A 20,440-nucleotide genomic window follows, 5' to 3' on the forward strand; every position below is an offset into this window, starting at 1 on the left:
GAGGGACAGAGGGCTGCAGGCGTCTGAAACAGCTGCCCAGCCGTGTTTCCTTCAAGAAGTGACTGAGTGAGGGTCCGGTACCACTGAGCTCCTAACAACCACAAAGACCTCTCGCCTGCAACCTTTCCTATAGTCTCATGTCGTGAATGATCACAGGCGAGACAAGGTGCCTTTTGGGGAGAGATTGAGTGTCATCTAACATGTCTCTGCCTGCTGGATGTAATGAGCTGTCTTACAGTGTCAAGACTGTTTCATGACAAGATGATTAGAAGATTGATTGATTGGTTGATTAATCGATTGGTGGTTGATGGAGCAAAGCCTCTCTCTCCAGACCCTCCCAGTTCCAAACCCCCATACCTGCTGACTGGCTCCCATAGTTCAGGACGAAGGTGTGTCTGTGGGGAATGTGTATCTGCTGTTTGGCTGTGGGGGTGGTTCACTGTGGGGGTCTGACTAATGTATAGTGGACTGGTGGGAGGCTTGATTTGTCCTGGGAGTGTCTTGGGGACCCCCATAACTGAAGGTGTTCATGCCAGCTCAGCTCTCTATGACATAACCGAACCCTTATCTCACCTGAGACTCCCACACTGGGGTAACTGGGGTTAAGCTCTCTGATTGTTTGCATGTCCTGAGCACTGGAGGTGACATTACTCGATTGATTTTGAAGTTTAAGCTCTTCCAACTTTTTTGTGCAAAAACTAAAGTCTGAAAAACAAAAACAGTATTCCAATGAGATAAGCTAAAGAGATTTGCCTGACTGAGAAAAAGGCGATTTTCACCCCAGAGAGCCCTGTTTGGGGGTTTTCTTGAAGTGTGTGGGTAGCTGTGGGAGCTCAGGTTAGCCTGCTGGATATACGATCTGGAAAAGGGTGCTCTGCGTCACCCAGAGAGTTGTGCAATATGCTATCGGGCCAGGCCTGGCTCGCATCTGGGAGAAACACCTCAGAAACACATAAAAGTCAGCGTGCGTGAGGTTCCGCGGAGGGGGCGGCATGAGGAACGCGCACTCCCACGCTAGGCGTCTGCAGGCGTTCAGCGCCGTGAAAAGCCTGACCTTGAAAACCACACGGCTCCGAGAGGGAACACGCCCAGCGCTCGGGGGTAGGGGGGGCCCCTGCGTGTGTAAGCTGCAGAGTACGGCGGCCCCGAATGCGTGTTCTGAAATGCTGGGGCACAGCAGGTACAGGCATTAGCCCTGAGGGCGGGCGCCCTGTGACCAGGGTTTCCCAGTGTTGCCAGGGTGGCGATCAGACTTGAGATCTCAGGGTCTGTTTGGTCTTTCGACACAGCGGGGGCACCTGGGATATGTGGGGCCCTGGCTGGCGACTAACCAGTGATTCTAAGCTGTGAGTGATCACCCATCTGCACTGGAAGAGCATCCCAGTCGTTTTCTGTCCCCTGAAAGATTTCCTGAAAAGCCCCATTACCTGTAAAGCGCTTTGAGTGGAGTGTCCAGAAAAGCTCTATATAAGTGTAAGCAGTTATTAATATTATTATTAAAAGATGAAAACACCACAGACAGGGTGGGATCTGAATCTCTCACCTGGCAGTCCTACAGCTTGCAATGGATCAACTGAGCCCCAAAACTGCATTCATATTTCCAGGAAACAAAAAGACCCTTTTAATCTTTTTTCTCTGCTTTGAATTGAATGAATTGAAAAAACAGCTAAAGCCCTGACCTGTCACAACCTGAGTCATGCTGCATCCCGTGTCTCACCTGTGTCTCACCCGTGTCTCTCCTGCGTAGCTCCTGTGTGGCTGCTCTGTCTCTCCTGTGTTGCTCCTGTGTCTCTTCCGTGTGTCTCCTGTGTGGCTCCTACGTGGCTGCTGTGTCTATCTCGTGTCTCTCCTGTGTGGCTTCTGTGTGGCTTCTGTGTCTCTCCTGTGTCTTACCCATGTCTCTCCTGTGTCTTTTCTGTGTGAATCCTATGTGGCTGCTGTGTCTGTCCTGTGTTGCTCCTGTGTCTCACCCGTGTCTCTCTCGTGTCTCCCCTGTGTCTATTTTATGTCTCACCCGTGTCTCTCCCGTTGCTCTCCCATGTCTCTGCTGTGTTTTTCTTGTGTCTATCTTGTGTCTCACCCGTGTCTCTCCCGTGTCTCTGCTGTGTTTTTCTCGTGTCTATCTTATGTCTCACCCGTGTCTCTCCCGTGTCTCTGCTGTGTTTTTCTTGTGTCTATCTTGTGTCTCACCTGTGTCTGTCCTGTGTGGCTGCAGTTTGGCTGCTGTGTCTCTGCTGTGCAGCTCCTGTGTGGCTGCTATGTCTCTCCCGTGTCTCTCCCGTGTGGCTGCTGTGTCTCTCCCGTGTCTCTCCCGTGTCTCTCCCGTGTCTGTCCTGTGTGGCTGCAGTTTGGCTGCTGTGTCTCTAATGTGTCTCTCCCGTGTCTGTCCTGTGTGGCTGCAGTGTCTCTCCTGTGTCTCTCCCGTGTCTCTCCTGTGTGGCTGCAGTGTCTCTCCTGTGTCTCTCCTGTGTTGCCCGTGGACATACAGTATAGGCAGAGCCGACAGCTGGCTGGTAACACCGCGCCTGTCCTCTCTCCTCAGGCTGCGGAGGTGGAGAGACAGCTGTCGCTGCAGGTCCACTCCCTCCGGGACGAGTTTCGGGAGAAGAGCATCTCCACCAATCAGCACATGTGCCGACTGGAGAGCCTGCAGGCAGAGGTGAGTCCGGCGGGCCGGTGGGCCGGGTCAGTCACTGCATGCGGTCCGCTGCTGATCCTGCTTGAAGACGTTAAACCGGGATCCCGGATTCCGATCGGATGAGCTTGAAGAGCGTCGTTTCATTTCCCAGATCTCTAAGGTAGTTGCAGGTGTTTCCCTGGAATTTCTGGCCCAGGAATTGGGGAAGGGAGTCCTTGCAGGGAGTATTCGTGCCACACGGGCTGCCCGAGCCCAGTGCCCGCAGCCAGACAGCCGGATGGCAGGGCGGGGTTCCCCGCGGACTGAGGGGTGCCAGCGTGGGGCAGAGCTCAGGGCTCTGCGCTCCTGACCGCGGGGGTGGGGGTCCGAGCCGCCAGCGAGGTGCTGCACTCGGAGGGTCCTGCGAACCCAGCTGTAGCTCTGAGCCCCCAGACGCAGGTTTTAAAGAATCGGGGACAGCTCATCCCTCTGTGAGTGTCTCTGGGTAAAAGCGTCAGTCAGCAGCAGGAACAGTAACGTGGCAGTCGTGGTGAGAAATGATGACTAACTGGGAGGTTCTAAATAGAAATAAAATGCTCATTAACCAGGAATGTGTCGTGGTATAAGTGTGAAGTAAGATCTGATGTAAGAGGGAAGATATACAGTATGGCTATAAGAGGAGGTCTGCCTTAGAGAATGGCTGCAGGAATCCCAGCAGGCTTCACTACTCTGTCGGTAATATTCTGAGATTCTTTTGCATTTCTTAAAAAAAAATAGCAGGAAGTCCCATAAACTTCTTTTCTTATTCCTGTACCCAAACCCTGGCCCCGCCCTCTGTGTTGTGTCCCTCCCTTGGATTGGAGCAGCAGGGGCTCGAAGTAAGTAGATCTGCCTGCCTATTGGCCCGTCTGCATGCCAGTCTGTCATCAGTCACAAACGCCGTGGGGACTCCAGGTTGGCCCTAGGAGGGACGGTCTTCAGCACACTGCCTCAGTGCCACGGTCTGGCCTTGAGCCACAGCACTGGAGTTCTCCGACCTCCGCGTCTGGATTGGGAATGAAACTCTCTCTTCCCTGGCAAACCAGGGAAACCAGACGCACTCCCAGTGCACAGAAGCTTGAGCCGTTTCAGATTTTCTAGAGTTCAGGGATCAGGTACATAAGCCAACCCCTCACCAACACTACTGCACTGCTAATGCTGACCAGAGCTGACGTGAGTCGATCACATCGATCAAGATCTTGACTGAGGTTTTACAGACTGGGGCTTCTGTGTGTATCCAGATCCCCGCCAAACACAATCTAGAACACAGATCCCTACCGATGCCAATCTTGAACACAGATCCTCCCCACCACAATCTAATAATAATGATAATAATAATAGCTTACACTTATATAGCGCTCTTCTGGACACTCCACTCAAAGTGCTTTACAGGTAATGGGGACTCATCTCCACCACCACTAATGCGAAGCCCCACCTGGATGATCTAGAACACAGATCCCCACTAAACACTAAATTTTGGACACATATCGCTACCAGTCACAATTTAGAACACAAATCCTCACCAAGCTCAATCTAGAACACCGATCCCTACACATCACAATCTAGAACACCAAACCCTACTAATTACAATTTAGAAAACAGTTCCCTTCTAATCGTAATCTAGAACACAGATCCCTACACAGGATCAAAAGTGATCAAAACTACACAGCAGTTTGCAAAAGTGACACAGGGTGTGGGACCATCACCTGACCTGTAAACCAGTACTGCTGGCAGCTGCATTGTGTCTGACAAAGACTGTTCACTGACTTAACGAGCACAACAAACCCAGGCACGCTTTAGCCATCTGTAAAGCTTCTCGTAGATGTACCAAGTACTTAGCCATTCTGCAATGAGTCACAGCTGAGCTGCTCTGGTGCGGGAACTATTTTGAGATAAGGGTTTGAATGCTGAAGTCAGCAGCTGGAGGTAATCAGCGCAGTTTTGGGTGGCCAGGACTGTGCTGTGGAAATCTTGAGGTGCCTGTCTGTGTGGGAGCCCGTCTCTCCATCCCCACTGCATCTTCCCTGCATGCATGGGTGTGCCTGTGTGTCTGTGTGTTTCTGTGTGGCTGCCTATGTGTGTCTGTGTGTCTGTGTGTTTCTGTGTGGCTGCCTATGTGTGTCTGTGTGTCTGTGTGTTTTTGTGTGGCTGCCTATGTGTGTCTGTGTGTTTCTGTGTGGCTGCCTATGTGTGTCTGTGTCTGTGTGTTTCTGTGTGACTGCCTATGTGTCTCTGTGTGCATCTGTGGACTGCGATTGTAAATCCTCATTCTCTAGAATGCTAGAGCATGATTATAAAGCTTCCTTTTTCTTTCATCTTTAACCTCACAGGCTGACATACAACTCCTGCTTGAGAACAGTACATTCCACCCCATACCCAGAACAGATTTCCAAATACAACAGCAATCCCAGACTTTCAGCAGGAAATGAAGTCATCCCTTGCGTTAGTTTGTTAAAGGGGGGGTTGTGAAAATATGATGCCACCTTCCATGATCTTGGAAACTGGGAAATGGAATTTACCTTTAATTTCAGCATTTTGATTCCTGACCTTCAGACAGGACATGTGAGGTGTCCTGGTTGTGTGACATACTGTACATGTCAGCTACCTGAGGTTCAGAACACACACAAAACATGCTCAAAACACACACAGTACACTCTCAGAACACACACAGAGTACACACAGAACGTATTCTGAACACATACACAGCACACTGAGAACATGCTTAGAACACACTCAGAACATACTCTGAACACATACACAACACACACAGAACATGCTTAGAACACACAGAACATGCTTAGAACACACTCAGAAAACACACAGTACACTCTCAGAACACACACAGGACACACAGAACACACTCTGAACATATACAGAATGCACTCAGAACACATTGAGAACAAACCCAGAACATGCTTAGAACACACTCAGAATACACCCAGAACATGCTTAGAACACCCTCAGAAAACACACAGCACACACAGAACACACTCTGAACATATACAGAATGCACTCAGTGTCACAGAACCCACACAAAAGCCCTTGTAAAGCCTTCGTTACTATGCGATCACTGTCTCTGCAGTGAAAAGCCGTTCTGGAATGTATCAGGTTTTTTCTCCTTCGACTCTCTTCTCCACTGAAAAAATACCAGACAGCATTAACATGTCCGTTTTTTCATGAGCACTGTGCTGTGCTGACGTTGATAAACCTCCCTGAGCCCTGCGTGACTAGTACAGACTCCCATCTGATTCACACAACCAGTGTTTCTCCACAGCTCCGCTGCTCTGTGACTGGGAAGGAATTAGACTCGGAGGATCCAGGCAGGGCCCTGATTACTCAGACAAGCACAACTCCGTCTATATTTAGCGTCAGTGTGCAGAGACTGTGAGTCTGGTATTTTTAGTAAAGATTAATAAAGCAGGGCCTCACTAAACCACTGACGGCCTCTCGCGGGCATCATCAGAGCAGAGCTGCTGTGGGCCGCTCTTGTGAAATGTCAAAAACCACCAAGCTAAAGAACAAAATTCCTGGATAACTAAGACCGCGGAAAATCCCTTTCTCTGACGTGAGGCCTGAGCAGACCGCAAAACATCATGACCTTAATTAAAAATTATTATTATTATCATTATTATTAAATGTGCACCGCTTAACAAACGTTTCTTTATTCTTTTACTTCTGTGTGTGCAATCATGAAATGTTGTCCTCAGTTTTCAAACCCTGCACTAGATTGTCTGAACAGGTGTACAGTCCTTTCCTCTAGAGGCGGGTGAGAGAGACGTTCGTCCTCTCGCGTGCCCGCGCCCGCGCTGTGCACGTTATCCCCGGGGCCGCGCATTCCAGGAGAACAGCCTGTCACCCTCCTCTCGCGCTCGGCCAGCTCCCCCGCGGTCACCATGGCAACAAACATTCTTGAGTCCCGAGCCCCTGGCGCTACTTCTTAACTCGCGGGGGGGGTGTTACCGTTTGCTCCCCACCTCCGCCGGTGCCGGGGGGAGAGGGTGTGTGTGTGTGTGAGGGGGTGAATTCATGATAACTCTTCTGTAACCCGACCCCGACGCACCGGGGTCCGGGCTAGCAGCTCGGTCCGGAGCCGCCCCTTAGCCCCGCTGTGCCTCCGCCCCTCTGTCCGGCAGATAAAGATGCTCTCGGAGCGCAAGAGGGAGCTGGAGCGGCGAGTCGGCGCCATCCTGGAGGAGAACGAGGCGCTGCAGGGCACCGCGGACGAGCTGCAGGAGCGCGCACTGATGCTGGAGCGCCAGTGCCACGACAAGGACGCGCAGGTCAGTGTCGCGCTGCGCGAGCGGGGACAAGGCGCGCGTCTGCGCTGCGCTGCGCTGGAACCCTCGAGCCGAAGCCGCGAGAAACTGTACGCGTCGCGCGGAACCTCGTGCCCGTGCTACTGTCAGCCTTTCTTTCAGAAACAAAACAGCACCGAATACGGACAATGATAAAAACAATTTAGTCAGAATCGGGAAGTTACTCGTTTATACTTATTTTTTACTCAAACTTGAAACTGTAGTCTTATCTTTTTTTTTTCCTACATACGTTATTCCTTGTGTGACACTCCCTCGCTGTTGTGAAGTCTCGCACAGGCGGATATTTACAGCGGGAGTGTCTCACGGCGATTTGTGTGAATCAGGCGAGAATCCTCCGCGGTCTCCCCCCAGGTGCAGGTGCCATGTTCCAGAATATTCTTATTTCCGAGTGGTGTTATTTTAGTCTCTGCGCTGAGTGCTTCTGAAGAGAGCTCTTTAGTGCAGACAGAGCGAGTGGTCTTGATGGAGCCCAGCCGGTCTCCGCAGAAGTCAGTGTTACACGGACACCCCCCTGCGTCTTAACTGCTTTTCACTCACTCCGTTACAAAGTCGGGGTCGCTCAGTGCTTTAAAGGTCTCTTGAACTTGCTGTGAAGTGTTTTGTGATATCCGACGCTGTGTTGGCAGAAGCTGAGACTCTGTGATGGCTACACACACAGCAGTTTAAGTACAGAGACATCCCTTGTGTCGGTGTGTTATCAGGGCACTGGTGCACTGGGTTCCTGGGTTCAGTTCGGGCCCCTGTGTGTTCGGGCTGTCTGTGTGGAGTCTGTATGTTCTCTGTGAGTTTACTCCTCCCACAGGCAGGTAGTTTCATTGGCTTCTGGGAAAACTGGCCGTGATGTGAGTGTGTGTCTATGTGTGTGTGTGCGCGCCCTGTGATGGACTGGCGTCTTGTGTGTCTACTGCCATGGTGACAGCCCAGGCTGGCTGAGGGCCGCTACACTGACAGAACTGAAACAGCCCGCTGGTCACCACCACTGAGAATCTGTCACAGAACTGCTGTCTGACCCTGTAGTCCTGTCCTGGACAGTACCGGCTGTAGAGACATGTCTAACCCTGTAGTCCTGTCCTGTCCTGGACAGTACCAGCTGTAGCGATGAGCTGCCTGACCCTGTAGTCCTGTCCTGGACAGTACCAGCTGTAGAGACGTGTCTCACCCTGTAGTCCTGTCCTGGACAGTACCAGCTGTAGTGATGAGCTGCCTGACCCTGTAGTCCTGTCCTGGACAGTACCAGCTGTAGCGATGAGCTGTCTGACCCTGTAGTCCTGTCCTGGACAGTACCAGCTGTAGAGACGTGTCTCACCCTGTAGTCCTGTCCTGGAGAGTACCGGCTGTAGCGATGAGCTGCCTGACCCTGTAGTCCTGTCCTGGACAGTACTGGCTGTAGTGATGAGCTGTCTGACCCTGTAGTCCTGTCCTGGACAGTACCGGCTGTCTGACCCTGCCCTTTATTTGTGGTGTAGCTGCGCCAGACCCAGATGGAGCTGCAGGAAGTTCGCCTCTCGCACCGGCAGCTGAGCCTGCGGCTGGAGGAGCTGAGCGAGGAGAGGAGCCTGCAGGGGCTCGGCTCACACCACGCCTCGCTGCTGTCCGAAATAGAGCAGAGCATGGAGCAGGAGGAGCTGGAGCAGGAGAGGGAGCAGGTACCTGCCCAGTCAGACACACTCTCACCTGTCCAGGTGCTGGTACCTGCCCAGTCAGACACACTCTCACCTGTCCAGGTGCTGATACCTGCCCAGTCAGACACACTCTCACCTGTCCTGGTTCTGTTACCTGCACCATCAGACACACTCTCACCTGTCCAGGTGCTGGTACCTTCCCAGTCAGACACACTCTCACCTGTCCGGGTGCTGGTACCTGCCCAGTCAGACACACTCTCACCTGTCCGGGTGCTGGTACCTGCCCAGTCAGACACACTCTCACCTGTCCGGGTGCTGGTACCTGCCCAGTCAGACACACTCTCACCTGTCCGGGTGCTGGTACCTGCACAGTCAGACACACTCTCACCTGTCCGGGTGCTGATACCTACACAGTCAGACACACTCTCACCTGTCCGGGTGCTGATACCTGCACAGTCAGACACACTCTCACCTGTCCGGGTGCTGATACCTGCCCAGTCAGACACACTCTCACCTGTCCGGGTGCTGATACCTGCACAGTCAGACACACTCTCACCTGTCCGGGTGCTGGTACCTGCCCAGTCAGACACACTCTCACCTGTCCGGGTGCTGATACCTGCACAGTCAGACACACTCTCACCTGTCCGGGTGCTGGTACCTGCCCAGTCAGACACACTCTCACCTGTCCGGGTGCTGATACCTGCCCAGTCAGACACACTCTCACCTGTCCGGGTGCTGATACCTGCCCAGTCAGACACACTCTCACCTGTCCGGGTGCTGATACCTGCCCAGTCAGACACACTCTCACCTGTCCGGGTGCTGGTACCTGCCCAGTCAGACACACTCTCACCTGTCCGGGTGCTGATACCTGCCCAGTCAGACACACTCTCACCTGTCCTGGTGCTGGTACCTGCCCAGTCAGTCACACTCTCACCTGTCCGGGTGCTGGTACCTGCCCAGTCAGACACACTCTCACCTGTCCGGGTGCTGGTACCTGCACAGTCAGACACACTCTCACCTGTCCGGGTGCTGGTACCTGCACAGTCAGACACACTCTCACCTGTCCCGGTGCTGGTACCTGCACAGTCAGACACACTCTCACCTGTCCGGGTGCTGGTACCTGCCCAGTCAGACACACTCTCACCTGTCCCGGTGCTGGTACCTGCTCAGTCAGACACACTCTCACCTGTCCGGGTGCTGGTACCTGCACAGTCAGACACACTCTCACCTGTCCGGGTGCTGGTACCTGCTCAGTCAGACACACTCTCACCTGTCCGGGTGTCTCTCTCAGCTCAGGCTCCAGCTGTGGGAGGCGTACTGCCAGGTGCGCTCTCTGTGCTCACACCTGCGAGGAAACGACATCACGGACTCGGCGCTGTCCACGGACTCCTCGATGGACGAGTCCTCGGAGACGTCGTCGGCCAAGGACGTCCCCACGGGCAGCCTGCACACCGCGCTGCACGAGCTGCGCCGGCTGATGCAGAACCTGCTGGACGGCAACGAGTCCACGGTACAGCGCACGCCGGCCGGCTTAGTGTGTGTCCTGGGTGGGCTTGAGAGTGGGAGTGACCGGGGCGTTCCTCACGTGGTCCGACCAGCTCCCCCGCTGTGTCGCGCCAGCGCTCCCAGCCTGAGCGGGGACCCCTCTCTGCCCCCCCCCGTCTGCGTGCAGGGCTCGCGGCGCAGTGACGAGGAGGCCCTGGAGGAGCAGGTGAAGAAGCTCGGCGAGGAGCTGCGGGCGCAGAGGGAGCTGTACGAGGGCGAGCAGAGCAAGGCGCACGCCAGCCAGGAGGAGGCGCTGCAGCTGCACAGCCAGGTCAGCAACGGTCCGTTCCTCGCTCTGCCTTCTGCATGGCCTGTGGTCAGCAGCCTGGGTCTGGGTCTGGGTCTGGGTCCCCCCGCCCCCAGCTCTCTGAGGGTCTAAAGGTCCCTTTAGTGAGGGGTGAGAGGTCACATTCTGCTAAGCAGGTGTGAGCCTGGTCAGTACCTGGATCGGAGACTCCTGGGAAAACACTAAGGCTGCTGCTGGAAGAGGTGTTAGTGGGGCCAGCAGGGGGCGCTCACCCTGCGGTCTGTGTGGGTCCTAATGCCCCAGTATAGTGACGGGGACACTACACTGTAAGCAGGCGCCGTCCTTCAGATGAGACGTAAAACCGAGGTCCTGACTCTCTGTGGTCATTAAAAATCCCAGCGCCTTTCTCGAAAAGAGTAGGGGTGTAACCCCGGTGTCCTGGCCAAATTTCCCATTGGCCCTTACCGATCATGGCCTCCTAATAATCACCATCTCTGAACTGGCTTCATCACTCTGCTCTCCTCCCCACTGAGAGCTGGTGTGTGTGAGCGGACTGATGGATCACCCAGGTGGGGCTGCACACTGGTGCTGGTAGTGGGATCCCCATCTGTAAAGAGCTGTCAGTGGAGAGTCCAGAAAAGAGCTACAGAAGTGTGAGGAATCACGATTATTATTATTCTGGACCAATCTTGCCAGCGATGGCTCAGGCTCTTCTTGAGAAGTGGGTGGAGTGAGAGCAGATGACCAGAGGCTCTTCTCCTGGACTCGCAGGGCACGTCTGCGCCCGAGTAACCCGTCCTGTCCCGCGCAGGTGACTCTGCTGTCGGTGGAGATGGCTGCGCTGAAGGAGGAGAGGGACCGGCTGCAGGCCATGGCGGAGGTCAAGGAGCCCAGCGAGCAGCTGCAGAAGGCCATCCGGGACCGAGACGAGGCCATCGCCAAGTACGCCCCCGCCTGGCAGAGCCCAGCTAGTGCATGCACACATTTCTACCCCTCCCTTTGCCAGAATCTGCCACACAGGGTGAAAGCAGACCCAGATAAATAGTTTGGGACTTTTCAATGTTAAAGGTGATGCATACGTAATTTGTCCTGTGAGGATCGGTGTCTCAGGTGTTAACACGTTTAGGTGGCACTAACAGACATTGTGATACCTGATCACCCTCAGTGTCACAGAAACACACAGCTCAGCTCTCTGGGAGGCCAGCAAGGCAGAGAAAGAGAGAGAGGCACAGATGGAAGAGAGGGGGAGAGCACAGGCGGAGAAGCTGAGATGTGTCATCCTGGGAGGAAAGGATGACACTAAGAGTGGCGGGGGTGTGGAACAAGCTGCCCAGCCATGTTGTTAAAGCCGACACCCTGGTTTCTCTCCAGAAAGGGCCACATGACTTCATTGTATCCATTAACCACTAACTAGCAAACGAGCTAGATGAGCTGAACACCCTCCTGTCTGTGACCTTTCTGACAGTGTTCACTGCACGACGGGGCACAAGGTCATGGGGCGGCCTGTCTCCAGCTAAGCAGGTGGAGGTGTCAGGCTGGCAGGGTTAGACAGCCATCAGGCGTCAGGAGGGCAGGATCCTGCAGCAGTGCTGTTGGGAAATAAGCAGAGCTGTGCTGGGGAAGCTGAGGACCAGCACATACTCTGCGCATAATCAATGCAATAATCAGCTGGTCGATCGCCATTAATCTCGACCCTGATGTCAGGAGGGCAACAGCTGCGGTCACAGCACCACCATGTGGACACATGCTGTCACTGCACCCTCCTCTCTATCAGCTGGTAGCAAAAGCGCAGAGATGGGACGATCCTAAAATGCTCCCCAGCATTTCCGTGCTCAGCAGTCTAAAGTGAAAACAAGCTCTTCCAAATACGGCAACACGAACTCGGCATTGCTGTACCACAATATGACACTGTTTGCAATCTTTATCTTTCATCTCGACCACAAGTGAGGAGGCACTGTTGCCTTACAGTAAAACGATGTTCTGTCCAGAGATGCACATTCCACTGCGATGCAGACTTGAGTTCAGTCCCTGTGGCCATCCTCTTCTTTCGTGATGAATGGATTGTGTGTGTGTGTGTGTGTGTGGCCCTGTTAGCACCAGCTGTCTCCTCTGCTGCACTGTGCACGCTGGCCACAGCAGGGGCAGGAGGACTGTAGCTCGCAGAGCCTCGTGTCTGCCAGTGGCTACACCTGGACGCCCGGCTGTGACTGTGTGTTGCTGCACAAGCTCTTCATCTCCTCCCCTCTCCTCCTCCCTGTCTGCCCCGCAGGAAGAATGCCATGGAGATGGAGCTGGCCAAGTGTAAGATCGACATCATGTCTCTGAACAGCCAGCTGCTGGATGCCATCCAACAGAAGCTCAACCTTTCTCAGCAGCTCGAGGCGTGGCAGGTGGGGCTCGGCCGGGGGTCTCCCCGCAGGGTCCCTGTGGGGGGGGGTGTGAGTGTGGCACTGAATGAGTGAGCCTTATTTTTCACATTGGTATGAATGTATGAGTATGCATCAGTGTGGTGGTGTGTATTATTATATCAATGATTAATAATGCAGAATGCCACCTACTGGTCTGAGTGTGTGTTAGAGTACATTTGCATGAAGGTGCATTAGTGTGAGTGTGTATTATAGCTATGAATAGCGCCGCCTGCTGGTGCACCAGCGCCACAGCATGAGTGTCCCTGATCCCCCTCCCTGCCGTGTGACTGCTGCTCTGTTCTCGCTCTCTCTCCCCTGGTGCAGTTCGCCTCCTCAGGGCTCTTTACTGTCTGGCTCCTGTGGTTTCTGATCTAGTGGCCTTTCTCAGCTTCCGTACCAACCTGCCCCGTGGTACCCCCCCTCCTGCCTTCGAGGTGAGCCCCCAGTGTGCCATCTCGACCTGCGCTCCCATCCAGACCGTGCCATTCCCACCCATGCCAAGCCAGGTCGCCCCCATTTCACGCCATGTCAACCCCACCCATACCCCTCTGTTCCACGGCACGCCAGCCCCCCCATCACCCTCCGCCGCAGCAGACCGAACCACACCCAGCCGGGCCTCAGGAGGCACGGGATCCTCTGGGCTTCCCTAGCGAACTGACCGCAGGATCCAGGGTCTCGTCCAGCTGTCTCCTGTAAGACGAGCCGGAGTCTCAGCTGCAATACCAGGGCTGGACAGCCTGGTCCAAAGCCCTTTCTGTAAAGAAGTGTCTGAATTCCAACCTTGCCTGAAGCCCAGGGTCTCTGGTGCGGTAACGTTGCAGGTGGCTGTAGTTTGGCGAAGTGTCACTCATATCGTGGAGAGCTGCTGTCAGGCCCCGTGCTGGTCTCACCCCCTCAGCCTCTCTCCTCTTTCCTCCTCCCCTCTCCACCTCCATCTCCCTGCCCCCCGAACGCTCTGAGCGCTGTGTCCCGTCTCCTCCCTCTCCCCCCAGGACGACATGCACAGAGTGATCGATCAGCAGCTGATGGATAAGCACCAGGAGGAGTGGCGCAAGCCGGTGTACTCCTTCTCCGGGGGCGCGGGTCGACGCGGCCGCCCCCCGCCGCCCAGCGCCCGGCCCGCCGGCGACAAGAGCCTCTTCTCCTTCTTCAAGAAGAACTGAGCGGCCGCGGCGTGCCTGGGGACGGCCCGGGGCAGCGGGGACAGGGCAGGACGGGGGGGCCGGGGGAGACACACGCCCAGACAGACAGGCCTCCCACACTCACGCCAACCCCACGTCCTGCTCGCAGCTTCAGGGCGGACCTGCCTCTGACCCGCCGGGCCTCGGGGACGAGGTCAGAGGGCGCCCTCCCCTCGGGCTTGTGCGAGGAAGGAGGAGCACACAGTGATGCATGCTGGGAAGAGGGCATCTGCCGCCGGCGTGGGCAGGAAGCCGCAGGGTGAGCCACCGATGTGCCAGACTCGGACACTCCTGACACACCTGAGCTGGGGAGGTGCGGGATCGGTCCCTGTCACACCTCCCTGCACCTGCCAGGCCTCTGTAGCGCCCCCTAGCAGGCGAGGGCAGGGCACAGCAGTCTATAAAAAAAACAAACTCCCTCTAGTTTGTAAAAATAGTCACAGACGCACACCAACGCGCGCTTTCTTGAGAGCATTGCTTCAACAATGACCTAAATTACCAATCGGAGCCCATCTGCTTTTCAATTTAAGAATGTATGTCCACATTTATTTTTTTTAATTAATTTTTAAACACACTGATTGTAATATCATTTTTTTTAACTTTTCTACCAAATTATTGGCTGGATCTTTGTATTAATTTGAAAAGACACTGAGGCCAGATCACCAGATATCAGTTTAGAGCCTGTGATTGAAAACAAAGTAAGGAAGACCTGGGGTGGCAGGAAAGGGCAGGTTTAGGCTTTGTGGGGCTTTCCTGCCCAGTGAGCAGGCGGGGGTTATGGGGTGCGGTCCTGCCCTGTCCTGTCCAGTCCAGTCCCCTGCAAGAACGGGGAGAGAGCGCCCCTCAGTGGTCGGGGAGTCAGACGCCAGGCTGCGCGCCAGGCTGCGCCAGCAGTGCTCCCCACGTCCGAGCCCCTCTTCCCCAAGCGCCCCCAAAACACAACAGGGCGGCGCGCTCTCCAGAGCCACATCTGGGCCGGAGAGTCAGGTGGGCATTCCGGGCAGCTCCGCCCTATCCCAGCTCCGCACGCCTGTCCTGCTGCGCCGATCAGGACAAGAGCCAGCACGTCCGCCCGCCCCCCCTCCGCCAACAAGTGGCTCCCCAGGCGCAGAGGAAGTACTGGGGAGAATCCGCTCTCGCCCGGAGACTCCAGCGCAGTAAATCCGCGAGAAGCCCCGCGTGCTGCTGCATTCTCGGCCGTTCCAGGGAGCGGGACTGACCAGCCGGCCCAGGACGCAGCCGGAGGGCTGTGTGACGGTTTAAGGGCCGGAGCTGGAATGCGGGAACGCTGCCCGGAGTGCCCAGACAGCGGGCACATGGAGGACAGAAGGCCAGAGGGAGGATCCCGGGACTGGGGCCCAGCGGGCTGACAGGCCAGTGCCCACGCGGTGAGCGCAGCCCCCTGGCCCATCTGATCGCGTGCCGGCAGGGGCCAACCCAAAGAATGCTTCTTCTGTTGAGAAAAAAAAAAAAGTTTTTTTAAAGAATATTCCGAATTGTTGGAATACGAAAAAATGGCTAATCTTCTCAACGGTGTATGTGCTGTGTATCCGTTTGTCGTGACCCTGCTGGGAGAGGTTCGACCCCCGGGTCAGAACCGGGTCTGGACTACAGGTCGCCCAGCACGGCCAGCAGAGTGAGAGGAGTTAGCTCAGTATCCAAAAGAATGGGCACAGAGTGGAAAAGTGCAGAATGTCGGGAAAGGGGAACAGCGACACGTTAAACTGCATCAAAAAATGAAAGTGTGAAATTTGTAAGAGACTAAAACCTGTAGAAGCCGATATGAGGGAGAAACGTTAATCTGAGCAAATCCTATGCACACAGATTCCACACAGGGGGGTCCTGGCTGTTCATTGGACTCTGGTGTTCATCCAAAGAGACTCACGTTTGCGCCCACTTACACAGCTGGGTGGTTCACTGGAGAGATCTGAGTGAACGACCGCTGTGCTCTACACGGGGTTCGAACCCACAGCCTTTCAGTTACGAGGCCAGAGCTACCGAGCTGAACGATGGCTCATTAAGAAAAGCCGCAGAGCAGGACTGGTGGTGGCACGACCCGTTGAGAGATGAACCCCTTTTTCTCAGCCCAGCACAGCGGCCCCCCACCGGCGCTGTGGCTGACCAAGAGCAGGCTTGCGAGATGAAGCTGAGATGAATGGGTCCAGATCGGGCTCTTCACAGCTGAAACCCTGCAGCAGTGGCTCATGGGTCCACCAGCCTCTCTGCAATCCCCACCCCACCACCCCCACTCTCAAGACACAGAGAGTTTTCTATCCTGTCTGGAGTTCTGCACCGAGTAATCCCTTACACACCCCGCTAGGTGAATAACCATCACCTGTGTGCAGAGAAGTACTCCGAGGGAAAGGAGAACTGGGTTCCAAGAGCTGGTATAAAGAGAGCACGTTCTGTCTGCTTCCCGACCTGCAGCTCTTGAGCCTGGGCGACGTGGTCATGCAGGAGTGACCGGACTCTCTCTTCCCCCAGTCATGGGGCAGCAGGGTGGGCTCGCCGCTCGTCGGCGCCCCCCTGGGGCAGCCTCCTCCCAGGCCCGCGCTGGGGAACGACCCCCACACACGCCCCAGGCGAGCACGGGTCTTCGGCAATGCCCGATTTCAGGCAAGGGGGGAAAAAAATTAATCAAACGCTTTCGGATTCATGATACTGAGCCTCGGTCTGCCCCGTCGGTTGGCAGTTCCGCAGCCCCGAACCCCCACAGCCCCGAACCCCCACAGCGAGGCAGTGACCCCCTCTTCACACCCCCTATGTGTCCTCGTGCAAACAGACGGTAACGACAGAAGACACTGTGCACAATTGGCTGTGTTAAAAGGTAGTTTTGTACAGAAGAATAGATATATGTATAAAGTTCTGTATAATGTACATACAGTGCTACAGAATGGCTAATTTTCTATATTGAAGGGAGAATTTAATAAACCAGTATTATTTGTACATAAAACAGAAAAGCCAACAAAAATACCACACAGGTGTATAGAGTACTGTTTTCTATGTATCTGTATATGGAAGATGCTTATTTTTAGTATTAAAAAAACTGTAAAGAAAATCCGGGTTTTTTTATATCCAACTTTCCTACAGAGAAATATCAGATTTTTTTTGTGTGTGAACGCCACTGTGACAAAATAAAGATGGACAAGGAGGTTGTTATACAACATTGCTTCTCTAGCCTGGTCTTTCTTAAGTGGAGAGGTGCTCAGGGGCAGGAAAAATGAAACTCGACTTTTCTCCTTCATCATTCTCCTTCTGCCATTCAGCCTGTTCGGATCTCTAAGGTCCGGCCTGAAACTGCCTGCACACCAGGGACTACGTCTCGGGGTCTCTACCCAGTCCGAGACCCTGGAGAACCCCAGAAGGCCTAACTGTCCCCTGGAGATCTCCGTCCTGTGGTCCCAAAGCAGTTTCTCTCCTCCTCTCTCAAAAAGCCCAGAAGCCTTCAACAATGTCGGTCTCCTCTCACGACCTCTGTCCTGTGTCCTCCTCTCTCAAAACTCTTAATGTTCCTACACATACATTTTCAATATCCAAACAAAACCTTCAGCGTGTCACTAGGGACCACACACACACACACACTATTTTAGTAAAGCTCCATTACCAAGAGCCTTGTTTCTTGTACTATCAATAGAAACTGATAGTTAGCGATATCCCCCCCCCTCCTTAGAGGATCCGCGAAGTCACGGACCCTCAGTAACTGTCAGACATTGCGTGTTAAAAAAAACAATTAAACTTGTGTTTACCTTCATTACCCCCCCACGAGGACACTGCACACAGGGGTCACACGCACGGCCAGGCTGAGGACAGCAGCACGGGACAGGCCCGTCTCAGAACACCGACGCACACGGCACACGCACACCCGCAAGAAAAACCCCACCTCCGTACGGGATTTCCAAATAACTTTATTTTAACGGCATGCAAGTAGAATAAAAAAGTGGTTCCATTTTTACCGTGCGCGCACAATGCCCCCGTCGGGTCCAGGCCTCAGGCTGGAGCCGGGGGAGACAGAGGCTCGACCCCCGGGGCTGGAGTCTGGCCCAGATCAACCCAGAACTGCGACCCGCTCACACAGCGCCAGGGCCAACGGTGCGCCTTCAGGCCACATCGTTCAGCAGACTAAACCGCCATCAACATGTAATTTTGGAATGCGTTTCCAGAATGCACATTTGGAATTTGCGAAGGGGCGGGTTAGACCCGTTTTAGTTTAATCCAGGCCTTACTCTGGCGGGACAGTGGGGGGTGCACAGAGTGACTTCTGGGGTCATTTTTACTCCGAGAGAAGAAGGAGCACCACCGTGCTTAATATCCAGCTGTAGATCTAGACTGAGAGAGCACTGAAAGGGAGATTCCTCCACAAGCACACCCAAAGTTCCTCATCACCGATCACGCAGCCGAAGTGACTCGACAGCCGACTTGAAACGCCCCGGTTTTTCAAAAGGGTAAAGCAAAACACCCCCCCACAGCCACCCTCACACTGGCATTCCAAACCCCGAAAACCAAGAGCTGCTTCCTGGAGAAACACACGTGCATCCCAGCAGATAACCCTAAGGACAAAAGAAGGCAATCCTGTAACTATCACATTTAACTTTGGAAAACATTTATTATGGATTAAATTGATTTAGGGAAAATTAATAATACATCTTAGTTCTCCAGTGTACAGCGAACCAGTTTGAAAAGAAAAGAGGTTCAATATATATATATAAAAAGAACTAAAAAAAAATCATTTTGTTGCACTTTTCTATACTTGTTCTGGACTCAAGTTTATGCCTTCTCAGTACATGGAGGAACAGGGTACAGTCACAAGCGTTATCAACCTGCAGTCCAACTGCAGCGCCAGATCAGCTCCACACCTCCACACATCCCTGCGCACGTTAAGGAAGGGAAAGGCTTCTGAGCTCCGCCAGTCACGCGTTGTTAACTGTCCAGGGTCTGGAAGCCTGTTGTGTTGGTCCTCAGATCACACAGGTTTCCCCCAGGAGGGGTGGGTGGTCTGATCTCCACTGCCCCAGCTCTGCCAGCTGGCTCTCAGCAGGGGGGCAAGGGCATGGGCTGATCTCAGAAGAGAGGGGTATAGAGGATGCCAGGAGAAGGAAGCTCCTTAAAAAAAAGCTCCTTAAATGCATGGAATCATTTAGAAACCTTGAGCGGGACTTGAGCTTGGAGAAGAGCTTATTGGCTTCAGATGCTGACGGTGGTACCCATGATGCAGCAGCTCTCGCGGTGCGCAAGGGCGGGTCTCCTGGGGAGGCCGGGGCACCAGACAGCCCAGCCCACGGGGCAGCAGCAGGGGTGCAAGGTGAAAGCTCCGGCAGTAGCAGCCCTCCGGCCCAATTCCAGGTGAAACAGAGCTCACTTTCTGGAGGAGGGGGAATCTTAAGCTTCAATGTCCATCCACGTGATTGATCAAAGCAGCAAGTCCTCCTATGGAGCTGAATCGAGCTACGCAGTCTTCTCTCTCGCCTCAGACCACCACAGCAAGTGCAGGGAGCAGATCCAACCCCACCCAACAGCTGCAGGGTCACCTACACAGCACTCAGTTGAACTTGGGACAGCGCTCCTCTCCTTACCATGTCAACTTGCGTTAGAAAACAATCTTTCATGGACTCATAACGTTGTATCCCTTGGGGAAGGGGGAACAGTTTCAGTGACGCACTTTTTCAGTAGAGCTGGTGTCGCACTAATCTGATCCAGACTTCTGTACCCTTCCCCTGCCTCCTGAGTGGGAGTCAGTCTGTAAGGAGGTGCTCCCCCAGCATACGGTACAGAATTCTCCTGGCTCCTGGCGTTTCTCTGCGAGGATGTGGAACGAGGGTGGGGGCTGGAGGAGTTTGGGAGGGACCTGAAGTGGTTATCGTGCCCCCAACACCCCCCACCTGTCCCAGGACAGACCAGCCCACACAACAGAAAGAACCAGCAAGCGCAGATATTTGGATACCGTCCACATCCACAGCAGGGGCAACGATCACAAAAACGACAACAGAGAAAATGCAGAAGGCATGAAACTCTGTACTGCTTCTGTAAGAATTAAAATATGTTTCTAGGTTCCGTAAACATAAAAATAAAAAAGTTCTCGGTTCATACCGAGACACGCCTCTCAGTGATGACTGTGCCTGTGAGGCCCCAGACCAGACGTGAGGGGCTTGGGGAAACCCGAAGGCCCCCAGGGGCCACTCCCGGCTCCCCCGCGCGGCTGCCCGCTTCCCCTACCGGCAACGAAAAGCCAAACCGCTCAGCCCGAGAGCCAGACGGGACGTTACAGCACCCGCGGGCTCCTCTGCCCCTTACGAGACGAGGGGGAAGAGGGAGAAGGAAGAAGGGGTGCTGCGAGTCTGGGGGCGTCGGGGAGAAGGGGGCAGAAAGGAAGAGGCAGAGCCAGGCGAGCACCAACAGGTCAGAGGTCACCTCTCCGGCAGCAGGGCCTGCCGACACGACTAGCCAACAAACTGGAGATTAAGAACATTT

The 20,440-nt window shown here is 54.3% G+C and overlaps 1 protein-coding gene across 5 annotated transcripts in view; it reads left to right on the forward strand.

The window, feature by feature from the left end:
- Nucleotides 1–17,136, forward strand: part of LOC102689141 (BICD family-like cargo adapter 1) — a 40,012-nt gene extending 22,876 nt beyond the window's left edge. For 2 of the 5 annotated variants that reach the window (XM_069182050.1, XM_069182052.1), the window contains 9 exons: nt 2,543–2,659; nt 3,484–3,495; nt 6,790–6,936; nt 8,439–8,618; nt 9,886–10,104; nt 10,267–10,410; nt 11,198–11,328; nt 12,656–12,776; nt 13,787–17,136. In XM_069182050.1, coding sequence (XP_069038151.1) covers nt 2,543–2,659; nt 3,484–3,495; nt 6,790–6,936; nt 8,439–8,618; nt 9,886–10,104; nt 10,267–10,410; nt 11,198–11,328; nt 12,656–12,776; nt 13,787–13,957 — 1,242 coding nt within the window. In that variant the 3' untranslated portion in view covers nt 13,958–17,136. The other 3 variants (XR_011182969.1, XM_069182053.1, XM_069182051.1) reach the window with 3 other exon arrangements.
- The last annotated feature ends 3,304 nt before the right edge of the window (nt 17,137–20,440 follow it).

The sequence above is a fragment of the Lepisosteus oculatus genome, chromosome 22, assembly GCF_040954835.1.
Source record: "Lepisosteus oculatus isolate fLepOcu1 chromosome 22, fLepOcu1.hap2, whole genome shotgun sequence".
Classification (NCBI taxonomy): domain Eukaryota; kingdom Metazoa; phylum Chordata; class Actinopteri; order Semionotiformes; family Lepisosteidae; genus Lepisosteus; species Lepisosteus oculatus.